An 11,169-nucleotide genomic window follows, 5' to 3' on the forward strand; every position below is an offset into this window, starting at 1 on the left:
CCGGGCACGAGCAACACGATTGTGCATCTCTGAAGAGGTACTGATAGTCCTCAACTTTCAGGCAGAGAACGACCCAATTGGTCAACAGTATGAATCCTAGTCAGATATCCTCTCGCTCTGGTAGAGAAAACGTGCATTTTGGACCTCGTATTGGGACCATCGCAATTGTCGTGGCCCCTGGGAGCGATGCGACTCATTCTCGAGCACCTGCTTGTTCAAAACAGCTCGTCATGCCTGTGAACATTTCAGGAATCTCAACCCCTTTTTTTCAACGACCAGAGTCCACAATATCACCAATAACGCCGAGAAGTTGCGCCCGCTTAGCTTTCCTATCTCAAGAGCTCTTTCCTATTTCGAACATGCCTTCGGCTCTTGTCCGAGCCTAAGTTGACATCATCATTTCAGCCGCAATCGCGATCCAAGATAGGACTTCTCCGATGCATATTATCTGTCTTTCCATGAATACTATACAGGATCTGTTTCTCGATTGCGGGATTTGGAAGGTTTCAATGATGAGCCTCAATTCTGTCTTTCTTGGCTGCAGAAGCCTGGGCTTGAAAGTTGGGCCTTTTCTCCACCAAGCGGATCCCGCAGGCTCTATCAATTGCCAAGAGCTGCCATGAATGCTTGTGTCAGAACTCACTTCTTTTCTTCTCAGGGGCACGACATGTCTTCAAGAGTGCCGCTGTAATGACAGCTGACAAATGTCACATGCGAATTGGTCCATTTTCCTACTTCTCGTTTTCCGTCATCTCCATGAAATATTTCTACATTTCAGGCGGGAGTATCAAAATTGTTATCACTGCTTCTAGTGCTGCTTTATTATTTTGCCGTCCTTTTCTGTACTGAGAAGGAATCGTTTCTGAAGAAAACCTCTGATGGTGTGACGACTTTCTAGAATACGATATGTCCGAATGCATCCATCTTTGACGCATTAGAGAGATGATGTGTACCATGAACCGCGCGATTCAGTTTATGGATGGATGATACCAGGCTCGGCCGTGAAGAATACATGTGAGCCATATGCTCAAATGGTCCCAAATCGCGGCATAGGCTCTTATGGCATTCATGAACGAGTAAATCTTCACCATAGTCGCAAACAGATGAACTAAAGCGCCTTCATATCATGTAACAGCCCCCTAGAAGAAAACAACGATTGTTGAATGTACCACCCCTCATACTATGATCTCACTGAGAGTAACTGCTCAAAGGTCCCTAGGTCCCAATTTTTTGGAAAGAAACAGCACATATGAGATTTTGAACGTTCAGGCAAACCAATGACCCCGAAAACTGGTCGTCATAAGGTATTCCAACTGATTCGACCTCCTTCAAGTAACCAAGCAGTCCAGCCGGCAATACTCTCATGTTGGAAGAAATTGAAAGCAGTTCGCAAAAAACCCATGATGAGGCACTGGGAACATGCCCCGTAACCGTTGACTTTAATACAACCTCAGAGCTTTAGTGACCTGTTCTCCTCGGTGCATACACTGGGGCAAGTTACTCACGCATTAAGTTGACATCAAACTTTGACGGCATTAGTGGGTTCTTGAGGGAGTCTGAAAGCCTCCTTATGTCCTTGAGGGACCGGCGACGCCGAGGCAACGCAGCCGAGAGCGAGGGCAATGATTGAAGTGAAATGCATTATGAGAGGGCTTCAAATACAGTGAGTTGGAGGAGAAGATCGTATGCAGATAGGTCTCCTGACTGTGACTGGTCGGTGTTCCTTCGTGGTAGGAGGGATTCCGAGAACTTGATCAGGATGAGCAGCAGTATTTATGGTTCTCGTCAGCCCAGCCGACAGATTGACCATACGACTTTCTGCTAGGATGTTTGCACTCTCACACCCTGCACTGGAACCAAATAACAGGCAAGGGGTGAAGATGATCATCCAATATCACCGAAGTTCGCTCCGTTCCGGCTCAAGGTTGGGTTGCACATACACAGCCGTCACTGCAGCTCAATGAATGAACTTAGGTTTCACAGTTACTCTTTTCAGAGGTGAGGATTACAATTACGGTTTCCAACACACCACAGATGTAAGGCGTGACTAACGGGCCGAGCTGGCTGCCGCATAAGGCTTTCACTTATGACGAGTGCTTTCATGGAACATCGCGTCGACTTCGGCGACAACACCTGGCCAGACCGCAATACCTTCCGATTCTCCGACACCGTCGCTTAATGAGAGTTAGACAACGTACCGACTCCCTGAAATCCCTTCCCCCTTTCGCGTCCCCTATTCAACAGCTGTCGCAGCTAGAAATGTAGATGAAGATAATCATCAAGCGAATGTTTGCTTTCAGCAAACATCATTAACGATAATTAAATTGTTTCACGGGCCCGCGCGAGCGTCTCGAAAAGGGTTCTTGCCCCGCGTTGGTTTTGCCATTTGTTTGCTAGATCAAGTGGCCAAAATGTGAACAATGCGGCTGGAACTTTTCATGGAGGTGGCAAGCAAGTGATCACTAACGCCACGAGCTTCATGTCGTGCAACCAGTGCAAGTGCGTGTGCGCTTTCCCATGATCAACAAACAGGCTTTTCAGGTCTTCGAGCATAAGTTCTTTGAGATATCGAAGTCAGACCATTTCAATTTGCGTAATTATCACCAATGATAAGGTCCTCCAGTACGAAATGGGAGTTAAGGACGAAGAGGATTGGAGGAAAGTGTCGGTTCGCTTCTTTGCAACGACAAGATTCAATTTTCATCCAGCTTTCACAGTTGGTATCCCAACTTGCGCACAGCAAGAGATGGTGCGCTAGCAATACCATGCGTCTACGATTCGTATTTTCAACCGATCAATTAGGCAGACGCTTTGATCCTATTGGGAACTTGAAGGTAGGTAATGTGACAGAACCTTACCATTGGTAGGAGGCTCATCCGAAACAGCACTCCTATGGTGACTGGTTGATATCGGACGGTCTGCACACAGCGCCTGCCTAGCGCTGCCTTCACATGGAGAGTACTTGGTGGAGATCAGTGGCTGAAGGATTGAGCTAAATCGCAGCTGCTGCCTCGAAGGAATGCGGGGCAGCTCAGGACGTCACCGCCGCATTGACATTCACTCTTAACTACAAAACATCTTCAACGTCCATTTGAACTTGGCTAGAACGATTATTTCGGAACATCATTGTCAGATTGTTGAATTTCACTCTGCTACCAAAACACAATGACGTTGCTAGGACTCCCACTCGAGCTACTTCAACGCATCATCAAAGAGACCATCCCCGAGTCCATCGAGAATGTCGCAGTCACATGCACCTCCTTGCATAATGCAAGCAAAATCTATCTAGACGAGCACAAACGCCTCCGAAAGAGATACAAACACTTTTCTTACTCAAAATACACCTTGTTATCGCAGAGAGGGTAGGTTAAGGTCCCAATTATCTCCAGCAATCACTGCTCACTAGTTGATAGCAGGCCGAGGCACACCTGGAAGGGGCATTGGGACCCTGTCACCCAGGAGACTGGCATTGAAGTTCAGGGTGCCACCGAACTCATCCAGGAAATCGTCCGCAACCCAGTGATTCCTCGATATATCGAAACGGCCGACCTGAAGGGTAACGTGGGGATGACGGATGCCCCTGATGACCTGGTTGATGAAAACCCGGCGCTCCATCCGATTTTCCCGCGCATCAAGAATGAAGATCTCATCGACAAAGTTCGGAATCTTTTGAATGACTCGCACTATCTGGCGGAGGCTGGTGTAGATTCGGAGGCTTGGCTTTCGGGGATGCTCGACGATACGTCCGGACATGCCGAGGTGTTGCTGTTGACGCTTCTCACCAACGTGCGTGAGCTTGCGCTGCCACAAAGTTGGGACCACCTCCCCGGCCGAAATTCAGAACATCTTCGCTATGGAGAAGAGACACCACGCTCCGATCGGAAGATCATCTGGCCGGTCTTGGATGCTCTTGTGCGACGTGCAAACGACCCGACGATTGCAGAAGCAGGTCTATCCAAGTTGGAAGTTTACAGACCGTTTGCGGGAACTGGGTATGAATGCAGGAACGAGATGACGGTCAACACCCCTTTCTTGGCTATTAAATCCGTTCGCGAGGCTTACATTGGTGGCTGTATTGCACTCGATGACGGATACACTGGAATGCCATTCGATCCCGAATACCCAGAGTACAGTCCACGCCTTGAGAGACTGGAGCTCGTGGGGTGCACCTTCGGGCCAGAAGAGATGCGCGAATTGCTTTCGCGCTTGCCGAACTTGAAGTGCTTGCACTTTGCGTACGAGACGAAGTGGCACGGGTGTGGCCACAACCTTGACGCTGGCGCGATGATGAACGCAATCATGGAATGCACTGGTGAGACCTTGGAGGAGCTATCCATGTGGATGATGGTTCATTATGGCACCGCCGGCCGAACACTAGTCGATATGAAGGGCTTCAAACGACTCAAGTCACTACACATTGATGGTCTCACCTTGATGGGACCAGAATTCGACAAGGTCAACGAGGAGTATGAAGTCGCAGATGCCCCTGACGTTTGCCCGTTGGACGAGATGGCGGCGCCGCGAGCCCTCGATTTACTGCCGCCATCCCTTGAGAAGTTCCATTTTCAGACCGAACCGGTGGGAGATCATAGCAGAGATTCCTCTGACCAGCTGAAGAAATGCCTGGCAGCCTTGTTTGACGGCTTTGAGGAAGGGAGGGGGGAGAGATTGCCAAACTTGCAAGAAATTGTCGTTGAAGTCGTTCAAGATGACATGAATCAGGAGATGAAAGAGCAACTGGAAGGTAAAGGAGCTCAAGTGGTACTCAGTCCTGCAAAGGCGGATCCCGACTTCGTGACAGACTTTTACCGCCGGTTCGGGGTCGGGATTGTGCATTGAAAATCTGGCAGCTAACCTGGAGCGGATACATCAATCTGTCTTTGATTATTGGATGTGTGCCCTGTAATTTCAGATGAGCAGCTCGGCTGTATTGATTGAATCTTCTGACAGCCCTGTCGGGAAAACCTTCTGTAAATTCTCGTTGAGGAAAATATAAAGCGAGGTGGTGACCCGAGTATATTGACAAGTAGTAACGACTGGTCCCGGGGAAGTGGATGCCGAGATAATGTCATGGTAGCTCTCGGGGAATTCCATGATGTTGCGTTTCCCCGCATCGAATATCGTGGGGAATTATCGGTATCGCGTTAGTCTTGCGGTGGTGATGGCGGCAGTCTACCATGAAGGAGGATCACACGAGCAACTGAATGGGCATATGCAGCTGAACAGGGGTACACCAATGGACAAGGTGTCGCTGAAGATCGGAGCACCTCCCAGTCATGGGAGATACCGGTGATGCTCCATTGGCTGTGGTCTCGTTTAGAGTCAGGTGGCACTTTGATGACGCAGAAAATAATACGATACACGCGTATTCGCAGAATATGTGCAAGTCCTGTCCCCCGCCATTTAGTCTTTGAACTTGAAGTGACACCGCTCTCCGTAATGATGTCAAGTTCGCCCGTATTTGAGCCGAAAATGCGAAGCAAAAGACAAGCAACAACTGTCGATGAGAAGAGGTCCATCGCAATTGTATGAATCATCTTGATGGGACATTATTATATAGATCTGGCTATTGCCACTTACCTCAGTCTAGAAACATGCACATTACAGAGGAAATTTCTCCAATCATCCTGCAGAATGAAGATAGTTTCATGTATTCAAGTTTTCGCTGGTCTTATGCTGTTCGGCCCTTGTCAAGCCGCCCGACAAGATCGCAGTAATGACTTCTTTGATCCTCCTGCTGTCCAACGACCCAGGTTCAGATATTGGCTTCCCGATGGCACCGTTGATCCCGAAAAGGTCAAGTCAGACATCCAGTCTGCTGGCAACATCGGGGCGGGAGGAGTCGAGTTCTTGCCCTTCTACAACTATGGCGGCCAGCTAGGACCGCCGCCTGTGGGGGTTAACTGGTCGACGTCTGGTTTCGGAACCCCAGACTTCATCAAGACTCTCATCACAGGCCTCGAGGCCCACAAAGAATCTGGTCTGTCGATGGACTTTGCGGTTGGTCCGAACCAGGGTCAGGGCGTACCTGCTGATCCTAGCAATGAAGGTCTTCAATGGGATCTGGTAAGTGTTTTTGACAATGTGGGGTTCTCGAAGTTCACTAAGCATTCAAAGTTCGCCGAGACACAGGCCGTTACCGCCGATGGGCACTTCAACGGCACCATACCGGGATGGGGAACCGGGCAGCTCGTCTCCGCTGTGTCAGCAATTGTCACATCCAGAACAAACGTAACAGTCAACACAACGTCAATCATCGGGACGGCAGAAATTTGGTGGGAGGAATTGGTCTTGCGGAATGGCTCCTTGAGAGACATCACTTCCATGATCTCACCTACTGGCGAACTTTCAATCGATCTCCCCAACAGCTCATCCAACGCGTCTGACTACGAACTATTTTTCTTCTACCAGAATTTGTCTGGACACAAGAACCTAGTCTTTGCATCTAACAGAACCGAGGCAATCTGGGACAACGGGTCCTACGTTGTCGACCACTTCAGTAGCAAAGGCGCCGAGGTTGTCCGTGGCTTTTGGGAGCAGTACATTTTCGTCGACAACGTCAAAGAGCTTCTCACGGAGATTGGAAACTACGGTAAGTCAAGTAAAAGAACTGCTCGTGGTGGTGTCTGACTGACCTTTTATCCAGGCTGGGAGGACAGTATGGAAATTCTCTCTGACACATCGTGGACACGGACCCTTCCCGAGAGATTTGAGAAACTCTTTGGCTACGACTTGCGCCCCTACCTCCCTCTCATCATATTCAACAACAACAATATCAACCTCCAGAATGATGCTCCCGGCCATACACGATGTATTCTAGATATTTATGACAAAGGCCAGGGCTACGTCAACGACTACCGTGCTGCGCTCGCCGATGGCTACCAGGAGTACGTGACCACTCTTGCGAATTGGACACACTCTCTTGGTCTAGGCCTATCTTCGCAGGTTTCATACAACCTACCTATGGATATGGAGGCATCCATCCCATTTGTCGACGCTCCTGAGTGCGAAAGCTTGCAATTCCACGATAACCTCGATGGGTACAGGCAGTTCTCGGGACCAGCCAGTCTGGCAAGGAAGACCGTTATTTCCAACGAGCTTGGTGCGGTGTTTGGTAGTGCATACCGCTTCACCATCCCAGATCTGCTTTTCGCCATGAACCGCGCTGTAGCGGGAGGGGTCAACCAGTTCGTCATTCATGGGCAATCATATTCGGGAAACTACCCTCAAACAACTTGGCCTGGATACACGGCATTCAGATACTACGTTTCCGATTTATACTCTCCCAAACGTCCCGACTGGGACCATGGCCTTCAAGCTGGGCTGGACCACATGGGCAGGGTTCAGCACATCCAGCAAACAGGCGTCCCAAGAACCGACGTTGCGTTTTACAACAAACAGACAGCAACAGATCCTAATATGGGTACACTTTATACATTTGATGATCTTATCTTGAAAGGTATGCTGGAATATGTCGCAGGAGTCATGTTGCGATTACTAACTATATCCAGGGTGGTCCTACAACTATTTGTCTCCTGATAACTTTGCCCTCCCACAAGCATACGTAGGGGATAACTTGCTCGCGCCCCAGGATGCAAGATACCAAGCGCTTGTAGTGCTTGAATCACAGAATCTTACCTCATCGGGTCTCCTCAAGCTCACTGAGTTTGCGGAAGCTGGGCTGCCCATTATAATTGCTGGCGGCTCCCCCTGCGAGTATCCGACCGAGAATAAAGCATCCGATGTCAGCTTTTCTTTCGACACCAGCTTGCAGAAGCTTCTTAATATCAGCTCTGTCTACCAGGTTGCAGAGGGCCAAATCGCTGAGAAGCTGGAAGGACTCGGTCTCAAACCAAGAGTTGGCGTCAAGACGAACGGAACATGGCATACCACCTGGCGCCAGGACTCCTCCGGTAACATCAGCTATGCATATGTCTTCAGCGACGCTGAGTACTCAAATGGAGAGCTCATTGTGCAAACTCGAGGAATTCCTTACTTCTTTGATGCCTGGACGGGAGCTAGAGAGCCGGTGTTGTACTACATGACGGAAGGCTCGACGACGACTATCCCTCTCACTCTAGCAGGAAACCAGACCAAGATCATCGGCTTCGCTGATTCTTGCCTTGAAGACGTTGTGACACCTGAGCTTCACTTTACGAAGCTCTCTGACAATGTTCTGGGCTATCGCGCAGATGACCAGGGGATCGTCGTCCATGCTGCTGCGTCCGCAGATCCCACAACTCTTACGTTATCAACGGGCGACAACTTCTGCTATTCAACAAATGCGGCGTCGTCATTCGAACTTACTTCTTGGGACCTGGTCCTGGAGCATTGGGAAGCCCCCGAAGACATGTACGATGCAGCAGTGGCAGCAGTTAAGCGGAACACCACGCACCATCTCGACGGTCTCGTATCTTGGACGGAGATTCCAGCAGCCACCAACACGTCTGGTGTTGGCTATTACTTCGCCAACTTCACCTGGCCACCCAACCTATCCGCTGAAGCGAATGCATCGGTCGGTGCCTACATTCAGTTCTCTCCGGCTCTGAATTCGATCACTTTGGAAGTCAATGGTGTCCGCGTGCATCCTCTCGACCCGACTAATCCTGTCGCCGATATCTCGACTTATCTTGTTGAAGGAGACAATCGTGTTCTTGCGATAGTTCCTAGCACGATGTGGAACTATCTCCGTAGCATTCTAGGGGACATCAAAAATTTGGGCGCGACGCCTTTTGGGCCTGGAGAAACCCTTTCTGTTGATATGATTCCCAAAACAGAGAATGGGCTGGTGGGTGTTGTGAACATCATTCCCTACGAAGCTCTGCGGGTGGGTGCGTCGGATGGCCAGCAAGAATGTTTGGCACCCTAAAGGGCGGAGTCTTGGTAGGACAATGTGCATTTTCGAGCTGTCAAGTACTTTAGGCTTTGCGGACAGATGGCCATGAAAATCAAGTCACTCAGTGCCTGCTTGTAATCTCCGATGCGGTCGTGATCATGAAGCTGTACCCAATTGCCATGGACACCGAAACTTGGAGAGACAAAACCCTGCCCGGTGTTGTTCTTAGAAATCGGGCAATGGAAAAGAAAAACAGGGCGAGCGAATCTGCCTTGTGCTGCGTTTACAGAAGCACACCAAGCTCAATCAGTGACATGAATGACACTGAACAGCCTCAATCGGGCGGTAGTGACCGGGGTTTGATACGCTAAACCCATTCTCCCGTGTGAGTTTTAGTGCAAGCGATCAGCTGAATGCGGGATTAACGTGCGACGTCCGCTAGGCACACCAGCGCGGAATGTCCGCCGCTATTTAACGACTTGGCGGTCATTCATTGACTCAAAGGCTCGTATCCGTACAGCATTAAAGAGATCGTGTGTAGACGCCCCCGAGATGACCTCAGATCTGACCTTCTGCAAATCTATCCGCTTCTCCTAGTTGAAGATGACCCCGATCACTGTTTTTGAAGATCCTTGGCCAAAGGATAAGGCCAAAATTCCGCTCGAGACCGTGTCCCTGGTGAGTAATAGAGGGGCATTGCCGTGCCCACAGAGTACTAGATGCTAACTGAACATAGAAACACTTCGAACTCATTGAGATATTTATGAAACTTATCCCCCACTTCCAGACAGAGGAAGAGGGCCAGATTTTGCAAGAAGCTCTGGCATACTCAGAATGGCGTTACATCAATTACATACGATTCCTGCACCTGAAGGGGGTTTCAGCATACGACTGCCCACCGCCATGGTCCGTTTCTCCCAGAGTGACCCAGACACGTTTAATGGGCCGATGAAATAGACTGACAAGGACTCTAGGGACGTTGCAATGATCTGGTACTGCCACCTACTATCTCCATACCATTTCCACCGGCATCTCTGGGACAACGATCACATATCCTACGGCCTGAACCACCACCAATTTCCAGTCACGAAACTGGTGCGACTCTATCAGGCTGGCAAATGGTCGGATAGTAAAAGCCAGAAAGAATGGGATCGTTGGCAAAGGAAGCCAGCTTGCCCACGGCTTCCATTTCAGCTGTGGCCATCGCCGCCTTGGGAGAGCAGGCGCAAGTCCCGGCTATCGTCCCTGTTTTCCAAGAAAGATACACCAACGGAAAGTCCTGATGCGGATGACATTATCCAGAGACAGTTATGTTTCTACGGAAGACTGTGCCGGATTCCACTCATAAAACCATGTTTAGTGGGGGACTACACGTCCCTGAGGAGACGAGAATGCAAGATGCCATGTATCAAATCCTCGCAGCATAGTCTATCCGGACATCGGTGCGAGTTGACGCCATGGCAAAACGTGGAGGATCTTGCAGAGGTCTTCAACCGTCAAGTCGCTTTTTGGAAGGCTGTACACAGGGCACGCGACTCGGATCCGGATTTCGCCTCGCGACAACACCTGGCGGCGTCCTTGAGGGATTACGAACGATTCATCAAGCTCCATGGAATACCTCCGACGATGAAAAAGGCACCTTACAAGGATACATGGAAGCTCGATATGGATGCGCTCCCAGTACGTGGGGCTATCATGTCGGAGCCGAGGAATCGCGAGTTCGTGCCTCCCAACCTGATGGTGGATTTTCTCTGGCATACGCATCGCCTCTACCCAGCCAGCTACTGGGTTTGGAGTTTCACTACGGCAGGGAGACTGATAGACTATGAGCCGATGGCTTCGGCCGAGGCAGCTAAGCGGACTTTGGGAGAGACTGATCTAGAGTGGAAGAAGAGGAACGGCATCTGGTATGACAAGAAATACTCTTTGCACCAAGGTGGCATGGAAGGGTATTTCCCAGACGCGGCTATTGTTCCACCGGGACACCCTGCTAGAGCTAAAGTCCAATGGATTCTAGGTGGAATGAATCCTGTGAAAGAGAGAAGAGTAGGAACTAGAGGAAGGTACTATGTGTTTGAGGGGCTTGACATACCATTTGACGGGGGCACTTGGGACTTCGGTGGCAGCGGTGATGGAGGAGGCGGAGGAGATGGAGGAAGTGGAGGAGGAGACGGCGGGTGTGGCGGTGACGGTGGAGGTGGAGGCGGGGGTGGTGATGGTGGAAGCTGATGCTCACTTGCGAATGCATGTCATGAATATTGTGGTAGTTACATCATCATAAAATGTCCATTCAAAGTATATACTGATGAAAGTAAATACACCTCCGTTGTAGA

At 49.9% G+C, this 11,169-nt stretch overlaps 2 protein-coding genes across 2 annotated transcripts; both read left to right on the forward strand.

Moving 5' to 3' along the window:
- Nucleotides 1-3,165: 3,165 nt before the first annotated feature.
- COL26b_009584 (uncharacterized protein) lies at nucleotides 3,166-4,839 on the forward strand (the record flags this gene model as incomplete). Its single annotated transcript, XM_053182308.1, has 2 exons — nucleotides 3,166-3,362; nucleotides 3,417-4,839. The coding sequence occupies 2 exons, from the start codon at nucleotides 3,166-3,168 to the stop codon at nucleotides 4,837-4,839; spliced, it is 1,620 nt and encodes a 539-aa protein (XP_053033791.1).
- A 795-nt stretch (nucleotides 4,840-5,634) lies between these two features.
- Nucleotides 5,635-8,869, forward strand: COL26b_009585 (uncharacterized protein; the record flags this gene model as incomplete). Its single annotated transcript, XM_053182309.1, has 4 exons — nucleotides 5,635-6,066; nucleotides 6,118-6,592; nucleotides 6,647-7,459; nucleotides 7,512-8,869. 4 exons carry the CDS (start codon nucleotides 5,635-5,637, stop codon nucleotides 8,867-8,869), a joined length of 3,078 nt encoding a protein of 1,025 aa, XP_053033792.1.
- Nucleotides 8,870-11,169: the final 2,300 nt, after the last annotated feature.

This window comes from Colletotrichum chrysophilum, assembly GCF_026319265.1.
Source record: "Colletotrichum chrysophilum strain AFK26 chromosome Unknown scaffold_93, whole genome shotgun sequence".
Taxonomy (NCBI): domain Eukaryota; kingdom Fungi; phylum Ascomycota; class Sordariomycetes; order Glomerellales; family Glomerellaceae; genus Colletotrichum; species Colletotrichum chrysophilum.